At 43.0% G+C, this 21,267-nt stretch overlaps 1 protein-coding gene across 4 annotated transcripts in view; it reads right to left on the reverse strand.

The window, feature by feature from the left end:
• The window catches only part of LOC125463951 (glutathione hydrolase 1 proenzyme-like), a 127,126-nt gene that overhangs the window by 11,922 nt on the left and 93,937 nt on the right, over nt 1-21,267 (reverse strand). For 3 of the 4 annotated variants that reach the window (XM_059655168.1, XM_059655165.1, XM_059655167.1), the window contains exons 7-10: nt 16,710-16,865; nt 14,095-14,258; nt 10,263-10,450; nt 6,867-6,994 (exon numbers count right to left, since the gene is read on the reverse strand). In XM_059655168.1, coding sequence (XP_059511151.1) covers nt 6,867-6,994; nt 10,263-10,450; nt 14,095-14,258; nt 16,710-16,865 — 636 coding nt within the window. The remainder of the gene's footprint in view (nt 1-6,866; nt 6,995-10,262; nt 10,451-14,094; nt 14,259-16,709; nt 16,866-21,267) is intronic. The other variant, XM_059655166.1, reaches the window with a different exon arrangement.

Here is a 21,267-nt window from a genome sequence, read left to right on the forward strand (position 1 = left end):
CTAATTGTCATTAAGAAGGTCCTGATGTATTAAATTCTTAAGTCAGTCCGTGTGATGTATGTTTCCATCACTGTAACATTATGAATCAGCTTATATTTAAGGAAATAGGGTTGCAGAAATATAAAAATTCTCTTCTTGATCTCCTAGGCCTGTCTGCAAATTTTGACATGGTTGTCCACATCACTCCCCCCTGACATTTCACCAGTGTTTCCCAGCTAGGTAGGACTGCTCTCACATATTTCAATTCTTATCTGTCTAATGGTATCCAGTAAATTGCTTACATTGCTTATCTCTCTTCCCTCTCTGTTACTCTGATGTTCCCCAAGGAGTTATTTATGACATTTTCCTACTTCCCAATACATGCTGCCCCCCGGTAACACCATGCCAGCTGACAGACATCTGTTTGTTATTAGGAATATGCCCTTCAGCCCTTCGAGTCTGCTCCATTATTCAATAAGATCAGTCTGATTTGATTGTACCCTCAAATCCATATTCCTATCCCCGACAACTTTTCACCCCCTGGCTGAACAAGAAAGGAGCAAACAGACAAACTCAGTTGTCAACGCTCCAACAAATCTTCTGGGGACTGGTGCCAAAACTGGGAGAGTTGTCTATCCAACTAGTCAAGCACCAGCCTGGCATTGTCACACTCATAGAATCATATCTTGCAGGCAATGTCCCAAACACCACTATTGCTCTCCTGGTAATGTCCTCTTCTACTGTTCATGAAAGGCACTATATAAATATCAGCTGTTGTTGTATACGCACAGCCACATTTCTGTTAGATAGGGTTTTTGATTGAGCAGTGATGGTGTACAGCTTGGATGGAAGCCTGCAAATGGTCCTGTTGCCATACAGTCCTTCTTTGTCCAAGTACTAGATATGGTAGTTTTGTAGTGTGCTGTAAGAGAACCTTGGCTTGTTGCTGCTTTACCTCTTGTGGCATCATTTTTGGAAGGAGTGAGTGTTTTGGATTGAGGATGTAGTGCTGTTCAAGTCATTGCTTTGTCATTGACGGTATTGAACTTCTTGTTAAAGCTGGAACCATTGAAGAACCCTCCACCATATTCCTCACTTTAGTCTTTAGATCCCGAAGAGGGTTTAGGGAGCCAACTTAGAATATCCAGACTCTGAACTGCTCTTGTAGCTATCTGTTTAAGTCTTGTTCCAGTTATGTTTCTGGTCAGTGGTAACCTCCAAGATTTTGATGATGGAAGATTCAGGGGTAGTAATGTAGTCAAATATCAAGAGCATGTGGTTAGAATCTCTCTCACTGTGGATGACTATCGCCTATTAATTTGATGTAATGGGAAACTACCCAGTTATGTTCTGAACACAAAAGACAAACTTAACCCATCTACCATTTACCCACCCCATCAGTTTGCTTACATTTATCAACAAAATTAATTGTGTAGTGTAAATCTTATTTGCTACTCCTCAATCTAAGCCTAAATGTTTCTCAAGGTTTTCCAAACACAGGCACAAACTGATTCATTATTTATGGATTTGTAAATAAAACTGAGAAATGTGTAATCACCGGCAAACATCCCCACTTCTGAACACGTGGTGTAGAGAAAGTCATTGAAGACACAGTCAAAAAAGATCGGACCTAATTCATCACAATGAAAAATTTCTGCAGCCTGGAGTTGTGAAGGTTGCCCACCAACAATCATGATCATTTTTCTTTGAGATAGTTCTGACGCCAGCCAGTGAAGAGCTTTTCCTGACTCTCATTGATGACAATTTTACTGCGGCAACTTGATACTACACCTGGTCAAATGTTGCCGTCACGTCAATGACATAACGTATCTCAAAATGCAGATCTTTGATCCTTTTTTGGACCAAGAGATCTGAAACTGAATGGTTCAGGTTGGTCCCAAACTATCCACTGATGACCATGTTACCAGTATTTTCAACTTTTTCTGAAATATTACCTGCATCCGCGTTATTTTGTGTTATTGTTAGGTGCTTTCTGATAACTTGATCGTTGACACTTTGCCTCATTTTGTTGAAAGCTGTAAGTAAACTGACTGGGTGGGTAAATGGTAGAGGGTTAAGTTTGTCTTTTGTGTTCAGAACATAACAGGTAGTTTCCCACTAGATCATATTGTAATGGAGCAGCAATGTTGGAACGGCTTAGCTAGTAGTGCCACTAGTGCTGGAGCACAAGTCTTCAACATTAAAGCTAGATGATAGTCACTGACCATAATCATTACTGTATCCAACATGCTTATCATTCCTGCTCTTTAGAAAATTATACAGCGTCGTTCACTAATAGATGTGGCAGCACTGCAGCATTTTGATTTGATTTGGTGGATTATGGGGTTGTTTAGCTCATGGCTTCACTTCAGTTTGCACCTTGGGATTAGTGGCTATGTGGTATGTTTCCCATGGCTCCATGAAACTGAAAACTGAAACTTCCTCGCTGCAAACGCCACTGATGCGGAGGGACAATCAGAGCTTTTTAGGCTGAGTTTGGTAGGTTTTCATCAGTTATCTGTATCAAAAGCATCTGGAGAAAAGTTGGGAAATTGGAATTAAGGCCAACAATCTAGTTTAAGTTTTTAAAAAATCATTCAGGAGATGCAAATATCTCTGGCCAGGCCTGTGTTTATAGTTCATTTCTGATTGTCCTTTAGAATGTGTTGGTGAACTGATTTCTTGAACTGCTGTAGTCCGTTTGTTTTAGAGACATCCACAATGCTGACGAGCAGTGAGTTCCAGGGTTTTTCCCTCACAACAGTGAAGGAATTGAGTGGCAGGGCACACCTGATGGGCTTTTAACATTCCATAGATTGAAAATTGCACATGGCATTCTGCTATTTGTATAAGGCTACAAGGGGAAATTAGGGACCAAAAAGCAAATCAGCAACACTAGTGGTTTAGAAATTCCTAGCATTTATAGCTAAGAATAGGACGACTGAAAAAAACTTCAGCTATCAGCATAGATTTGTAAAACTTCAGCACTGTGATCAAGTGTAATTGAGTTAGTGCCAGTCCGAGGTGTGCTCTGTTCCTTTGTGCTCCTGCCTTCCCCTGCCCCATTAAGAGCTGTTTCCACACTTGTGCTTTCTCTATGCCCTGCTTTTTCCATGCCTTGTGCTCTCTCCCCACCCTCTCTCTCTCTCCACCCTCTCTGCCTCCTCCCACCCTCTCTCTCCAACCTCTCTCTCCCCACCCTCTCTCTCTCCTTCCTCCCACCCTCTCTCTCCCTCTCTCTTTCTCCTCACCCTTTCTCTTCCTCTCTCTCTCTCTCCCTCCCTCTCTTTCTATCCCCGACCTGTCTCTCTCTCTCCCTCCTCCGACCCTCTCTCTCCCTTCTCCCACCCTCTCTCTCCCTCTCTCTTTCTCCTCACCCTCTCTCTCTGCACCCTCTCTCTCTTCACTCTCTCTCTCCCCCTCCCTCTCTCTCTCAACCCTCTCTCTCCTCACCATCTCTCTCTCTCTCCCTGCTCCCACCCTCTCTCTCGCCCCCCCCTCCCTCTCCCTCTCTCTTCCAACCCTCTCCCGCTCTCTCCCAACCCTCTGTCTCCTCACCGTCTCTCTCGCTCTCTCTCTCTCTCTTCTTGCCCCCTACCCCGGCAGCGCGCTTTCTCCCCACCCTCTCTCTCTGTCTCTGTGCTTTGTGCTTCCTCTTTTCTGAGTGCTTTCTTCTTGCTCTGTCCCCCTCAGAGACCCCCTCCTGATAAAGATTAACAGAATCTGCAAAGAAAAGTGGTCATTCATAATCTGTAGCCAAATTCCTTCTTTCTGAAAAACAGAACAGCACTAAAATACGTTTCAGATGCAACACTCAGATTTTGAAAATTATGGTATTATAAGCAAAACTAAAGGGGTCTGTGGTTAAAGATCATTTGAAAAGAAGCCCCTCAATCAAACAAAAATTGAGATCAACTGATTAATATGGACTTCCAAAGTGTACTTGATGAAGTCCCTCATTAGAACTCTTCGTTAAAGTTGAAGCTAATGCAATTAATAAAAATTCATGAACCTGGTTAGGAAATCAGGTGAATGATCGGAGAAAGATAGTGGTGCCTATGTGTTGGAAGGAAATGTGGAGATGGCACCGCATATCAAAAATTGCAGAGAGAAATCAGATCTGGAAGTCCTGACCCTCGTTTCTGTTGGATCCTATTTTTGCTGGTGGGAGGATGGGACTGGGAACTATCCAAATTCAGCAGAGCTGAGCAAACCCCACTCTTGCTGCAACAAGGCCTTATTGTGCAGTGTGTGGCATACAATTCTTTTCAAGTATTTCCAAATGCTTGTAAAGGGAAGATAAATTCTATGGAACTGTAAAAAAAAATTGTGCCTGAGTGTTTTCTTTAAAATCTGCTTGGAATCTCAATAAATGTTTGTTTGCAAAACCCCAAGTCCTGTCACTAAATAACTGTTGCTGATTGACTGTTGCCACGACATGTCATTGTCACAGTGGGATAATGTAAGTTCTGAAGAAGAATCATTGGACTCAAAATGTTAACTCTGCTTTCTCTCGCCAGATGCTGCCAAACTTCTGAGTTTCATCAGCAATTTCTGTTTCTATTTCGGTTCTTTGTTCTATAGTAATGTGCATTCACAACTGGAGGTCTGAGACATTATTAAAGGATTAGTAGTTTTTGATGTTGGGTCATTTGTTTAATTCCTCAAGTATTTGAGGGGTATTACATGTATTGAATGCAATTTTATAATTTCTTGATAACATGAAATCTGTCTGATGTTTAATTTGATTTAATTTTAGCATGGCTCGTGAGATCTACCTAAGTTGGATACTTGGTGAGTTGGGATGGAGAGAGTAAGAGCAAAAGGTGGTAAGCTAGAGCCATGTGTTGGTGCTAAATTGAATTGGGAGTTAGATGAGGTCATGGGGCCATGGGATTGAGATGCTGTGTACGACGTGCCATTGGGGATGTGCACAGTAGCAATGTGGTTGGCATTGATGTGGCACAGAGAGGGAATAGGGGCAAATATTCAGTAACTGAACTGAGACAGAATCCCAGAGAAATGAGGCAGGCCTGTTATCTCAGACCTGCTAATCAGCTCAGTTTAGCACAAAGCAGGCCCTACAGCAGCCTGTGACCTGGGTACAGGAATGGCAGGCCTGACTCCCGTATAGCCCAGGTTAATGTTCCCTGCTGTTATCAGGGACACCATTTAAAGATCTACTCGGCCTGGTGTTTTCCTACCATTCCACCTTTCACTCCTCCCTGTGTCATACAGCTCTGGAACTTCAGAATTTGTTCAGTACACAGGACAAAGCAAAATTATTATAATCCAACTATTTTATGCAAAACACTGCTCAATACATGGGCTGTACTGATGAGAAAGGAAGGCAGTGGGGACGGATGGTGTCGGCATGTTCAAGAATAACAGGATAGGTATTGGCAGGGGAAGTGATTGAGGGGAACAATAATAATATTGACCTGTGTAAACTAAACTGTATGTCACCTCTTTTTTATTTGTTATCCTCTTTTACCCATCTATTATGTGACACTACATCACATCTTGTACTTGGTTTCTCCATTTAAAAAGAACCCATCGTGGTTCAGTAGGAGCAGTGCGCACTGAAAACCAACACTTCATGCAGGAGCACAAAAACTAGGCTGATGGGGTATTATACTCTAGCCATCCTTTAAGGTAGCTGTGAGGTATTATATAATGCTACTTGAAGAGGAAGGGGTATTTTCACCAGTGTCCCATTCAATATTTATACATATAACATCGGTCAAAACATTTTATTTTGTTATTCCATGCTGGTTTTTACAGGAACTTGCTGTATCTTTTTCTGCTACTGTTTCTGCATTGCAATATTGACTCCAAATCAAGAGCACTCCTTTGCTTAAAAGCGCTCCAGGCTGTTCCACTGGCATGAAAATTGGCATCAACTTGCAAGGCAGCTGTTCTTTGAAACAAGTAGTGACAGTGAAGTGTTCAAACCAAGTTATCTTAGCTGCTGGAGTGTGATGGAATTAAGCTAATAAGGAATGTACAAAATATGTAACGATACAGGCCACTCCCTTTTTGGGTGTTAATCTCCAGGCCATATTTGATACTCATTGGTGGAATATTTGTACTTTTTTTTATATTTCTGAACATTTTTATACATTAACACTCTAAAATAAGATAGTTATATTGTTGAAAGTTGTTTGACAACAGATTAATGAATAGGATTAACATAAAAGATAAAATGTCCCATTTGAAGGGCCACCAGCATTGAATTAGTGGGCTGAATGGTCTCTTTCTGGGCTGTAACTTCCGTGTTTCACTTCACAATTTGATCTACACCTGAAAAGGTGGTGGATGCAAACGCAATCTTAACTTTGAAAAGAGAATTGGTACATGAAAAGGAAAGATTTTCAGGGATGTAGGAAAAAGTGCAAGGGGGCGGCACGGTGGCTCAGTGGTTAGCACTGCAGCCTCACAGCACCAGGGACTCAGGTTCGATTCCACCCTCAGGTGACTGTCTGTGTGGAGTTTGCACATTCTCCCCGTGTCTGCGTGGGTTTACTCCGGGTGCTCTGGTTTCCTCCCACAATCCAAAGTTGTGCAGGATTGGCCATGCTAAATTGTCCATAGTGTTCAGGGATGTGTAGATTTTAGGGGGATGGATCTGTAGGATGCTCTGAGGGTCAATGTGGGCTTGTTGGCCAAAGGACCTGTTCCTACACTAGGGATTCTATGGTCTATGAATGGGATTAATTGGATAGCACTGACAGAAGCATGATTAACTACACAGCCTCCTTCTATCCTGTAAAATTCTAACTTTCTAGTGTGAAGAGCATTCCATGCCTATTTAAGTGGGATCATAGTTTAGTGGCAGTAGGTTTAATTTCCATTGGTTGAGCCTACCCATCTAAACAGAGCCAGACCTGGCATGATGAAGTTGGCTGAGGAAGGTGGAACATCAAACCCATTCAGACTGCCTGGTGAAGAAAAGTCATCCATTTCATCGTTGAAAATGATCCCATTTTTGCTGGACCTCACCTTCGACCCAAAGCTGCAAAACAACAAAAATAGGACTTTTTCTTAATAACACCAAAAATTCCTTATTTCATCCATTCTCTATATAGAAGGGGAGCCCATTATTGTCTCAATGTTCAACACCTGCCCAAAGACAGACTGGTACCAATAACCACTACTTACTTTCACACAAGTATTTTAAAATCGGTTACCTGTATCAATGATTTGAATACGGAGACTAAATATCATATTCCCAAAATTAGGTATAAGTGAAAGTTATGAACTTGATGCAAAGGCATTCAAAGGGATTTAGAGAAGCAAATGAATGAGTAAAAATTTGGCAGTTGGAACACCTGAGGAGAAATATCCAGTTTGGTTCGTAGACCAGGTTCTGAGAGATTGCATATCTTCATTTTTTTGGACTATTAACTGATATGGAAGTTGTACAGCATTAATTATAGAGTCATAAGCAGAATTTTGCAACTTGGAACACAGGCATTGCATTGTTGAGCAATGCCACACAATGATTTGAATACGGGGAAACAAAATGTGGGATTAGTGGGGGTAAATGTCAATACTGAACAGAACCTTTCGAGTTGACGAGGTTCTGCCTGGCAACTACTCTGATTCGTTGAGTGCCAAGTTGAGTGCAGGGTGCGAAGAACAGGAGAGAGTGAAAACACCCAGCATTCTCTCTCTCTGTGGTGAAAGAGACAGAAAATTCTAGAAAGCTTAAAAATAAATTCGCAAAAGACCTAAGTACCTGAACAACCACTGAATTGAAGGATGGTCATCACCACATAAACGACATGATTTCTTTGCAATTTACAATTCTCCTAGGCACTGGTGAGATACTAGATGGTGCCAATTCCGACTCAGAAATCGGAATCATTACCTGGCAGATGAAGCTCAGTAGAAGCTTCTCCAGCCTCCACGTTCACCTTCATTCACCAACATCTCATGGTCTATTTCATGGGCAGTGACTGTATCCACCCTTCATCCATGTAAGCGAGTATTGGTAAAATACCAGCCTCACCACATCATTATGTCTCAGAAGATACTCTTGCACTTCGAGGCTCACTAACACTTTACATTGCAATGTTCCCTCGAGGTTGCTCTCACACTCCTTGCACGAATCTTGCCACAGGATTCATCTCATGGTTTTTTGCTTATTTTCTTCAAGCATTTTGCATTTAGTTGGATATTTACAGCACGAGGCCAAGTTTCTTCTCACCATGTGTCACTGCACTGATCCATTTGAGTTTGAGGTGTCAGTGCTGACGCCTCCTTGGGTACTATTGAGGAAAGTGAGTGGGCCTCCTCCCCATCAAAGCCCACTAACTGGTGTGCCTATCTTTTTTTCTCCTCTGTAACAATGGTTGGCCACCAGACCTTGATTGGAAGTTCCTGGCTTGTAGCATTTGAACCAGTTCTTTTTAGATTCCCTAGAGTGTGGAAACAGGCCCTTCGTCCCAACAAGTCCACACCGCCCCTTGAAGCATCCAACCCAGTCCCATCCTCCTATAACCCACACACCCCTGAACACTACGGGCAATTTAGTGTGGCCGATCCACCTAACCTGCACACCTTTGGACTGTGGGAGGAAACCGGAGCACCCGGAGGAAACCCACGCAGACATGGGGAGAATGCGCAAACTCCACACAGACAGTCACCCGAGGCTGGAATTGAACACGGGTCCCTGGCGCTGTGAGGCTGCAGTGCTAACCACTGAGCCACCGTGCCACCAATGTATAGCTGGGTTTAAATATGATGCCATTCACCATGAATGTCCCATCTTCTCAACAGCACCTCCTCCCTGAGTATGGAAGTGAGCCATTCAGCCCAATTGGTCCATTCTGTTGTCTATCATCTTCAGATCTTAATTCATCTCATCCTGTCAGCATATCCTTCTCCCTATCTCCCTCAGGTAATTTATTAGTTTCATTTTAAAGGTATCTATGCACTTCCCTTTAGCTAATAAGCTCCACATTTCAACATTGGGATGAGATGGCTTCTCCTGATTTCCTGCTGATATTTATTGGTAATTATTTTACATTTGTGAAAAGTTAGTTTCAGACACAAGCACGTGAAGACATCTATGTATCTACCCTATTAAGAATTTACTGTTTCAGATTTTTGAAGTCACCCTTTCTCATTCCTGGAGAACAGGACCTCTGTCTCTTTGCTGATAAATATGATTTACAGTTCTCGAGTAAATCTTATTCACATGTTCTCTAGTGTCTTGATTTGTTTTTTAATTCTTTGGAGACCAGAACTGTGCACAGTACTCTAAACGTGGAAAGATGGTATCAGACTTTTGTACCAACTGCAACCCAAAGAAGCAACGAAGCTCAGCTGTATTGCCACTCGAAACGGATTTCCTGCAACACACTAGCATCGATAGTCACATTTTAATTTCATTGCTGCCTCCTTGTTTTTAATTCGTTCATGGTGATGGCATTGCTGAGTGGTTAAGGTCAGGAGCTGAGTAGCCCTGGCAGGAACCAAGCTGAATATCAGTGAGCATATTACTCCTTTCTACCTGGTCGCACTGCCAATACCTTCCTCCACCATCTGCTGATGATCAAGGGTAGACTGCTAGGGTGGCATTTGGTTGAGTCGGGCGTGGTTTGCTTTTTGTGCACAGGACAATTTTCCACATTGGCAGGTAGGTGTCAGTGTTGTAGCTGTCCTGAAACTGCTTGGCTAAGATTCGTCGTCCGATGCTGAGAAGACCTGGGGAGGTAATTTCAGACGATAGACTGGAAGTTAGAAAGGGGTATACACGAAAAGCCGAGGCGGAACCCAGGATCTGGTGCACAATGATATGAATGACGAATGATACTGGCTATGCAGGTATGGGGGCTTCAGACAGGAGATGGTTAGGTAAAGTCCTATAAGAATTATAACATGAAAGGACTTGCAATAATATAGTAACCTTGACGACAACAGTATAATCTAAGAATTCTACAGCCAACCAAATACTTTTGATTTGCAGCCCCTGTTGTAATGCATAAATAGGATAAAAAGCAAGGTTTTGGAGACTGGTAAGTGTAGGGAATCATCATTTTCTTTCTCTCAGTCTTATGTGGAGTTATATTTTTACGCACATCAGCCTCCTCCCTTTATTACAATTCCTGTTTTGGCTAAAAACAGCTGTGGAAAAGTTCATATACCAAATGATTCACTCCATTACCCACTCACATTGCCCACCATACTAGGACCAAGAAGAAGCATCAAGGGGAAGGACGCAAATAGAGACGTTATCGTTGTGAATGAATATTTTAAGACCTGTAGTCTCTTACTATAAGTTAATGGTGCTGGTTACTGACACTGCACTGCCATCCTCTGCCACAAGGGACAAATGGGCAGTCCCATGATCCTCGGTAGTGTAGAACTCAGGCTCATAGTATGGTGTAGGATGTGTCGTATTGTCTGTGATTTTACTCCAAAGCCTTGCTGCGAAATACTCTGAAGTCATATTGGAAATGAGCTGTTAACGAAATGGATCCAAAGAATAAAATGATTAGTATAGCGCAGTGGACCTCAAACTTCAAAGATCAGGATTTGATTGCAGTTCAGGCTGAATGGATGAAAGTCTCTCCATTTGCTAAATATTCAAATCTTCCATGAAATGGATTTGTGCAGGCTCAACCTAAAGAACAAAAACACAGGAGTCTAATATTAAATGGTCATTCTCATTCATAGAGGACACAGGGTAGCTGGTGTTGGAAATGGCTGATGTCACACAGGATAGTTAGGCATGTTTCTCCGACAGTGACCTGGGGCACGTCTTTAAGCCAGAATCCCGTTTGACTGGCAAGTTCCCGCTACCAACACACAACATTCCAGGAACTGGGAAAATCATACTGGACTATATTGTTTCTAAACAAAGGCACAGCCTAAGGCTTTTTGGTCCATCGTATTCGTGCTGGCCTATTGAAAGGTCTGCCCAATTAGTCCCACTCATTTTTTCCAAAGCCCTGCAAAGTTTACCTTCTCGAGTGTAAATTTAATCCCCTCTGAAACTTATTTTTGAATCTTCTTCTGCCATCGGGCAGTGGTTGCAGATCCCAGCAATTCACTGCCTCCCAGTTTCATTTTACACCATTCTTAAATCTGTTGGATCTTGTGATTGACCTCCTTGCATGTAGAAACAACTTGTTGTATTTACTGTTTCAAAATTCTACCCAATTTTGAACTTTTTTTTGAAGCATACTTTTTATGCTCCCACCTAGGAGTTTGGGATCAAGAGAATTAGTTAGGGAGAAGTCAATCTTGAGGCGTAAGTTTCTTTAGAACCTGCCTGTTGCATATTAAAACTAACTACTACCGTATATAGTAATCTTAGACATACCATACTCTTATCTGAATGTTGGATTGCTGAGAGATTATTCACTGAACTGTAACAATATTGCATTTATTTATCTATCTAACCCCTCCCATGTGGTTATTTATGCCCAGTGGGGAGCAGCCTTTTGATATCTTGGCAAGATTGTTCTGGAGTCCTAAAGCCAATATGCAGCACCCCTTTCCAAGTTTTCCTCCCTAATAAATATAGGTGAACATTCAAATACATTCTCAAATGAACCAAATGACTTAAATTGCATCTTTTTAGAACACTTAGTGCACAGTTTCGTCTTATCCCTCCAATGCTCCCCAAGTCTTTGACTTGATTAATCCGTTTATGAGACGGGTAAGGGCAGCCTATGACAAGGGATAGAAACACTTCACATGAAGCTGGTGAGCTTTTCCTTTCTCTGCTGATTTCCATTAGCTCAGGGACTGAAATGATCTGGCAGCTTGACCATGTACTTTGAACAAGTTGTACTTGTTAATGTACCTGATGTAACTACGATAAATGTACAGGGAAATTAAGATAACAAAGTGTGGAGCTGGATGAACACGGCCGGCCAAGCAGCATCTTAGTAGCACAAAAGCTGGTGTTTTGGGCCCAGACCCTTGATCCAAATTAGGTTGCTACTTCTTCTACATCAATAGCATCTCTATTAGGTGACATTGTTACTTGTTTCAGAAAACAGTGATGTTGTTCATCAAAAGATTGTTGTTCCTCAAGTCCCATTGGTGTATTGATTTGTTCTTCTAGGTTCTGTCCCAAGGCTATATGCTCTGATTTGGAAAACATTTGGTTTGATGCTTGATGTGCTCTCTAGATTATACAGCTTCCAATATTTCCAGACAGAAATCTATTCTTTTTGTAGATAATTAAAATAGTAAATGAAATCTGACTGAGCCCATTTTGCTTCTCAAGTGGCTGGGGCAAACTGGAAGCAAACAGATTAAATGTCATAGAGTTTTTAATAGCACCGTTAAAAGGACCTACGGCCCATTTTATCAACCCAGTCACCAAACATCGACCTATTCTAATCCCATTTTACCAGCATTTGACCCACAGCCGTGTGTGCTAAGATTTCAACTCCTCATCTAAATAGACCTTAAACATCTCGATTGTTCCTAACTCTACCCGCCTCTGTGGCCATGAGCTGTAGATACCCACAACCCTTCTGAAACTTTTTGTAACTTGAAATTTAATGAAACTTTCCTCTCTCTCAAATCCTCTCTAAATCTCCTGCTCCTCACTTTAAACTGCAACAGGAGCTCTGGTCACTGATCCTGCCATGAAGAGGAGAGGTTCTCCCTATCAAATCCACCTATGCCCCTCATCCCTTTGTATATCTAAATCAGGTACCCTCCCCCCTCACTGCGCAGCCATCTCTATTCTAATGAGAACAATCCAAACTAAATAGTCTTTTTTCATGGCTGAAACACCCCAGTCTAGCTAAAATTCTAGCTTATCTCCTCTATACTTTCTGTCATCCGATCGTATCCTTTCTATAGTGTGACAGCTGAAGCTGCATGCAGTATAAATAGAAAACCAAAAGAACTGCAGAGGCTGTAAATCAGAAACAAAAACTAAAATTGTCTGACAGCATCTGTGAAGAAAAATCAGAGTTGGGTCTGGTGACCCTTCCTCTGAACATTATAAATATTCCATCATAACCTCCTTGCTTTTGTATTTAATGCTTTGACTAATAACGATGCATGTCTTAACCACATTATCTAGCTGTCCTGCTGCCTTTATTGATCAATCAAGGTCCCTCTGACACTTCCAAAGGTCCTGCCATTCAACATGCACCCTCTTGCCTTGTTATTCCAAAATTCATCACCTCACATTTTTCAGGATTAAATTCCATTTGTGCTATTTAAGGCCACCTGATCGACCCATCTATTTGTCCTGTAGTCTAAGGCTCTCCCCTTCACTATTTACCGCACTGTCAATTTTCCTGCCATCTGTGAATTTACTGACCTTACCTCATAGATTCAAGTCTAGATCATTAATGTACTTATCAAGCAGGAAGGGATCCGGCATGAACTCTGTCATACTCTACTGGACAAAGGCTTCCAGTCACAAACATCCTTTGACCATCTTCCTGCCACTAAGCAAATTTTGGACGCAATTTGCCAAATGATCCTGGATCCCTATGGGCTCCTTAACTAGTCTGACAAATGAGACTTGGTCATAAGCTTTACTGAAGTCATCAACTGTATTAAATTCAAGCAAATTTGTCACATAATCTTCCATTTAAAAAGCCATGCCAACTATCCTTGATTAATCCTTATCTTTTCAAGTGGAGATTAGTTCTGTGTCTTACAATTGTTTTCCAGTTGTTTCCAACTATTTCCAGTAGTGATGTTAGGCTCACTGGCCTGTATTTTTCTGAATTATCCCTACCACAGTACTTGAATTATGTTACTACATTAGTTGTGCTCCTTGGGCCAGAGAGGTTTTGAAAATTAATGTCAGAGCCCTTGTCTCCCACAGCAAAGTACTCATTTAAAACCTTAACTATGGCTTCCAACTCCATGTACATGTTGATAATAAACTCAAGGGATTAAGGTGATAATGAACTTGGTGTCTCCAATCAATCTTCCAAACCCACCACATAGACACTTCCTGGAAGCCCCAGAACATTACAGCAGGAACCTCAGTGCTTTTCCAGTGCCAAATGTGTACTAACATCCAGACGTGGCCTAACACACACTCATAGACACTCAAGGAGGAACAAGGGCTAATGACAATTCACTCAGCATGCAAGGTGGAGACAATTCAATTACCTGAACAACGTTAGACTGATAGTTTACCTCAGTCATGTTGACAAACAATGGATCTCCCATCATGCTTCTCTTTGCGTATGCAAATTTAAAGGCTTCGACTATTCGATGATATGTCAAGGCTCTCTGTTCTGGGGAGGAAACGCTATCTGAAGTAAAATTATACCCTGTAAATAAAAAAGAAGCTGAGACAAAAGTTGGGAATGCAATTATCTGACTAAAGTCCACCAATAATCCAAGGAACTTGGGGTAGAGATCTTTTGTGTCAGTTTTAACGTGAGATCAGAACAAACCATCAGTGAAGTGCTGGTAAATCCTACTATTTTGGACAGAAGCCAATGTTACACGATTCCTAACACATGAAGAGAAATCCAGATACATTAGTCTCACATCAAAAATTGACAGAATGTAACAATTGATCACCTAGCGAGCTATCTGGACAAAATAATCTGTTAAATGACGGTCAACACATTTTCAGAAGTGAGTGATCCCATCCGCTCTCCCACGTGAAACAACACCTCAATATGATTCTGGACTTGATTGTTTGCCACAATCCATTGTGTTTCCTGATTATTGGTGTGCCTAGAGCCCAAGGGCTGTAACAATTCTCAAAGGAGCTTCACCACTGCTGTCTCAGAAAATTTTAGGGATGGACAGCCGATGTTGGCCGATGCCAGGAATGCCCACATTCCATGAATAAATAATCAATTAAAGAAAGCTGAAAAACTATGTGGACCCATATTTGAAGTAGGTCAGTAGCATTGTAGGTCTCAGCAAAACTACTTCCATCAGAAAACAAACAAGTAGCTGACCAGACAGAGCATCAAACTAAATATTCAAGCATTTGGTCTACCAAGCCATGACATAAAATAGGAATGTTACCAACTGGACTGCAGCCCATATAACACACATAATTCCAATAAAGAGGTGAGAGCATAAATATTTCTTCAGGGATTTGGATTTGGAAAAATTTGGAGGTAAGGAATTCCCTGGATAAGCTGAAGCAGAGCACGGGGGGATATTTGCTGACGGAATGATCCCAGGGTTTGTACCGAGTCCACATATTCCTGATTTACATCAACATCTGGATTCAGAAAGTTTGTATTTGAACAAAATTACAGTCGGTACTAAATTAAGAAAGCAGTTGAATGTTAAGTCACACAAGGAACGGTGGTAACCCCGAGTCAAGATTTATAATGGGTTGGTCGATGAAATTCAGAATTGTTACACAATGATTCTAAGTGTATCTTTCCATTTTATGATTAATCTAGAATAGAGTGATAGAATTATAAAGCTTTTATAGCATGGAAAGAGGTCCTGTAGCCCATCATATCTGTGCTGGTCATCAAACTTCCATCTATTCTGAGCCAATTTTCCAGCAATTGTCCCATAGCAGTGTATGCTATGGCATTTCAAGAGTTCATCTGAATAGTTTTTAAATGTCTTCAGGGTTCCTGTCTCCACTGTTCTTTTAGGCAGTGAGTTAAACCTCCTGCCTTTATATTAAAACTGTGCCCAGTTATTGACCCCTCACTAAGGGGAAAAGCTTCTTCCTATCTATGCAGCTCAGCTCCATCAGAGCCCCCCCACCGCCACCCCTCAGCCTCTCTGGTCTAAGGGAAATGAACCTTCTCTTCATAGCTGAATCACACACCAGTCCAGGCAATATCCTAATGAATCTCCTCTGCACCGGCTCTAGTGCAATCACATCCTTCCCATAATATGGTAATGAGAATCACTACTCCAGTTTTGGCTCAACTAACATTACAGACAGCTCCATCATAACTTCCCCGTTCTTGCATTCAATGCCTCAACTTTGCAGCGCTGAGCTGGTTCCAGGAGTGAGAAATCTTGGAGACATGGCAGGCTGAACAGTTTTCAGTCCCATTAAACAGCAGCAATGATGGAACGGACAATGTCAAGCTTTATGATAATGTCTTTGAAGTGAGTGGACACCCATTTATTCCCAAACAAAGAGACAGCACTATTAAGTTGAACCTTCTTCCAGCTGTGGGATCCCAACACAGTTCTCAATGACCGATGGTTAGAGAAACTTAACCTGTTCACCAGGAAGAGACTTTGAAAAGACCAAACACACTGATTCTTGGACATGACTGTACCTCCTATCCTAGGTTCAAAAGTGCCTTCCGGGTTACCGATATCCATCCATCCCTCTTCCTAAACTGATTCTCCCTCCTAACGCCTCAAACACGAGACACACCTTTCAGACTTAGTTTGTTTGAATATTTGATCAGGAAAACAATGGAATTGGAAGGGCCGTGGGGACTCCATATCTTCTGCCCTCCAATGCCACACAAATGATGAAGACTTTCTAAGCGCTCAGTTATGTCCCACGTATCAGAACTTATTTCACAAAATGATCTGGGAAACACGAAGCTTGGCGAAGCCGATTATAGTCATTGGAACAAATAATGAAACCAGCACTGGAAGTCTGAGCAGGTCATTACTGAATGATCTGGCTGCAGAACCATAGGAAGATTTCTGTGGATCTTATTTGTAGTGGGAACAATAGGGAAGCAAATTATATTTGATTTCTGCCAATTCCTGTTGGTGTTACCTATACTGCTGACCAGAATGTTACAGCGCTGATATCTCACCCTTCAGGATGTTCAGTATTAATCCAAGAACAAGCCCACTGGAAGGAGCACTGGGCACAAACAGTGTGTAATCACCAATTGATATGTTTGCCATATCTTCAGACAATTGATAATGAGCTGTGTAATCCCTCAGGTCCTCAAGCGTTATAATCCCACCTGGAGAGGAGAAAAAGAATTCAATACAATGATGCCCAATAAATATTTCACCACACAGGAGAGGAGATATGGAGTTAATATCATTACAGCAGTTGATCATTCTCCATCACACACAGCTTAACCAGCACTGCACATGACATAACAGAATGGAAAAATCAGGTTATATGTATTTCTGAGGAAGGTCTTAACAGCCCATATAAAATCATTCTTAGGATATAAGCATTGCAGAATTAATTTTCTGTCTCTGTTTTTTTTGGTGAGATGTGGAGACTTCCTGAATTTCTGAAGTCGCTGTGTTGAGGTGATCACAGCACTGTGAGGTAGCAGGTTCGGTGTTTTGAACAATCATAAAGAAACATAAACAAAGAACTGCAGATGCTGTATATCAGGAGCAAAAACAGAAGTTTCTGGAAAAGGTCAGCAGGTCTTGGCAGCATCTGTGTAGAAAAAGAGTTGGAGTTAATGTTTCAGGTCCGGTGACCCTTCCGCCAGTTCTGAAACGCTAACGCTGATGCTTTCTTCACAGATGCTGCCAGACCTGCTGAGCTTTTCCAGCAACTTCTGTTTTTGTTCAAAAAGGAACATGTCCATTTTAAAATGGTGTGCAACTTGGACGATAAGTCGGAGGTGACAGTGTTCCTTTTCACCTGTTGCCATTGTCTTTCTGAAAGAAAGTCATTTACAACTAACTTGCTGGAGTTTTTTTGAAGGGGTAACAAAGAGTGGAAGATGGTAATGCTGTGGATGTAATTTGTATGCACTTCAAAGTCATTTGAAATGTGCCACACAGCAGACATGTGAAAAATGACAGTTCATGAAATAAAAGAGACAATAGCAACATGAATACAAAACTGGCTGCGGAGCGATGAGGCACAGAGGCTATTCATTGATGGATATTTTTTAGACTAGAGGAAGGCTTGTAATGCAGTTCCCCATGGTCATCATGGGATCTCTCGCCTTTCCTAATTCATAATAAGGAACAAGATCAGGGAATGTGCAGTGATACAGGGCACGCAGGGAACAGTTTCTAAGCTTGCGTGAGATATAAAACCTGGAAGCATTGTAAGGGGGTTGATTTGACCTGCCTTCCTAATCCACCAAAGGTGACAGACTTTTTATCTTCAATAGGGATTGAGGTGATACTTCTGTTAGCTCCCATAGCATAAGAAGTAGATGTTAGAAACACACAACAATTCAAAATATGCCTACTACAACCCCTGGAGTCTACATATATGACAATCAAAGGCAATGCCATGTCTGGATTATTACAGAGTAATTTGGTTCAAACTGTTGCATGCTTTCTCGGCATGTCATGCTGCAAGACTCTCCAGTAGGATGGAGCCTGAGGCCTTTATACCATCAGGACACATGGCACGATATGATAATGATCTGACATGCATGTCTCTTAAACATACAGTGCACACCAGCTTAAGACAACACAACAGAATAGTACAGAACTTCAAATGGGCATCGATAAGTTGCTGGAACGGGCAAATATGTTTCAGATAAAGTTTAATAAGAGAAGTATGACGTGATACAGAGATAATGGGAACTGCAGATGCTGGAGATTCCAAGATAATAAAATGTGAGGCTGGATGAACATAGCAGGCCAAGCAGCATCTCAGGAGCACAAAAGCTGACGTTTCGGGCCTAGACCCTTCATCAGAGAGGGGGATGGGGGGAGGAAACAGGAATAAATAGGGAGAGAGGGGGAGGCGGACCGAAGATGGAGAGTAAAGAAGATAGGTGGAGAGGGTGTAGGTGGGGAGGTAGGGAGGGGATAGGTCAGTCCGGGGAAGACGGACAGGTCAAGGAGGTGGGATGAGGTTAGTAGGTAGCTGGGGGTGCGGCTTGGGGTGGGAGGAAGGGATGGGTGAGAGGAAGAACCGGTTAGGGAGGCAGAGACAGGTTGGACTGGTTTTGGGATGCAGTGGGTGGGGGGGAAGAGCTGGGCTGGTTGTGTGGTGCAGTGGGGGGAGGGGATGAACTGGGCTGGTTTAGGGATGCAGTGGGGGAAGGGGAGATTTTGAAACTGGTGAAGTCCACATTGATACCATATGGCTGCAGGGTTCCCAGGCGGAATATGAGTTGCTGTTCCTGCAACCTTCGGGTGGCATCATTGTGGCAGTGCAGGAGGCCCATGATGGACATGTCATCAAGAGAATGGGAGGGGGAGTGGAAATGGTTTGCGACTGGGAGGTGCAGTTGTTTGTTGCGAACTGAGCGGAGGTGTTCTGCAAAGCGGTCCCCAAGCCTCCGCTTGGTTTCCCCAATGTAGAGAAAGCCGCACCGGGTACAGTGATCCCAAGAGGATCCCCCTCGTTCTCACACACCACCCTACCAACCTCCGGATACAACGCATTATCCTCCGACACTTCCGCCATTTACAATCCGACCCCACCACCCAAGACATTTTTCCATCCCCACCCGTGTCTGCTTTCCGGAGAGACCACTCTCTCCGTGACTCCCTTGTTCGTTCCACACTGCCCTCCAACCCCACCACACCCGGCACCTTCCCCTGCAACCGCAGGAAATGCTACACTTGTCCCCACACCTCCTCCCTCACCCCCATCCCAGGCCCCAAGATGACATTCCACATTAAGCAGAGGTTCACCTGCACATCTGCCAATGTGGTATACTGCATCCACTGTACCCGGTGCGGCTTTCTCTACATTGGGGAAACCAAGCGGAGGCTTGGGGACCGCTTTGCAGAACACCTCCGCTCAGTTCGCAACAAACAACTGCACCTCCCAGTCGCGAACCATTTCCACTCCCCCTCCCATTCTCTTGATGACATGTCCATCATGGGCCTCCTGCACTGCCACAATGATGCCACCCGAAGGTTGCAGGAACAGCAACTCATATTCCGCCTGGGAACCCTGCAGCCATATGGTATCAATGTGGACTTCACCAGTTTCAAAATCTCCCCTTCCCCCACTGCATCCCTAAACCAGCCCAGTTCATCCCCTCCCCCCACTGCACCACACAACCAGCCCAGCTCTTCCCCCCCACCCACTGCATCCCAAAACCAGTCCAACCTGTCTCTGCCTCCGTAACCGGTTCTTCCTCTCACCCATCCCTTCCTCCCACCCCAAGCCGCACCCCCAGCTACCTACTAACCTCATCCCACCTCCTTGACCTGTCCGTCTTCCCCGGACTGACCTATCCCCTCCCTACCTCCCCACCTACACCCTCTCCACCTATCTTCTTTACTCTCCATCTTCGGTCCGCCTCCCCCTCTCTCCCTATTTATTCCAGTTCCCTCCCCCCATCCCCCTCTCTGATGAAGGGTCTAGGCCCGAAACGTCAGCTTTTGTGCTCCTGAGATGCTGCTTGGCCTGCTGTGTTCATCCAGCCTCACATTTTATTATCTATGACGTGATACATTTTGGTTGAAAGAACATGTTGGAGATTGTATAAAGGGTATTACTTTAGAGAGTGAGCAGGAACAGAGAGACGGAGATATATATGCGCATAAATCATTAAAGACGGCAGGAGAGGTAAAAAGAGTGGTTAGTAAAGCCTATGATATCCTAGGCTTTATCAATATAGATATATAGCACAGAAGCAGGAGATTAGGCTGAGCCTTGATGAGAAGCAAGTTAGATCTTGCCGAGAATATTGTATACAGTTCTGGGTCCCACACTTTAGGAAGAATGTGAGCACATTGGAAAGAGGGAGTAAAAGATATTTACAAGAATGGTTCTAGGGCTGTGGAAATGCAGGTACAAAGATATATTGGAGACCTTGGGACTGTTTTCCTTAGAGAGGAGAAATCTAAGAGAAGATTTGTCAGAACTATTTAAGATCACAAGAACTGGGCAGAATAGACTGTTCCCTGTCATGAAAGGTTCAAAGGACAAGGTGACACAGATTTGAAGTGATTTGCAGAAGAAATGTATGTGAGGTGAGAAAAACATTTTCACACAAATGAAATGCCCTGCTGAGAAGTGTAGTGGAGGCAGGTCCAATAGATGCATTCGAGGGGCGTAAGGTGATTGTTTAAAATGAAATAATATGTAGAGTTTGGTGCAATGGTGACAGAATAGTACTAAATGATGAAACCTGTTCAGAGAGCCCGTGCAGTCATAAGGTCTCATGGTGACACAGTGGTTAGCACTGCAGCCTCACCGCTCTAGGGACCTGTGGTATAATTCCATCCCAGGAGACTATCTGTGTGGAGTTTGCATATTCTTCCTGTGCCTGTGTGGGTTTCCACCAGGTTTTAGATTAGATTAGATTACCTAAAGTGTGGAAACAGGCCTTCGGCCCAACAAGTCAACAACGCCCCAGACAGCATCCCACCCAGACCAATCCCCCTATAACCCACTCACCCCTGAACACTACGGGCAATTTAGCATGGCAGAGCCACCTAGTCTGCACATCTTTGGACTGTGGAAGG

This window comes from Stegostoma tigrinum, chromosome 26 (genome assembly GCF_030684315.1).
Source record: "Stegostoma tigrinum isolate sSteTig4 chromosome 26, sSteTig4.hap1, whole genome shotgun sequence".
Lineage (NCBI taxonomy): Eukaryota > Metazoa > Chordata > Chondrichthyes > Orectolobiformes > Stegostomatidae > Stegostoma > Stegostoma tigrinum.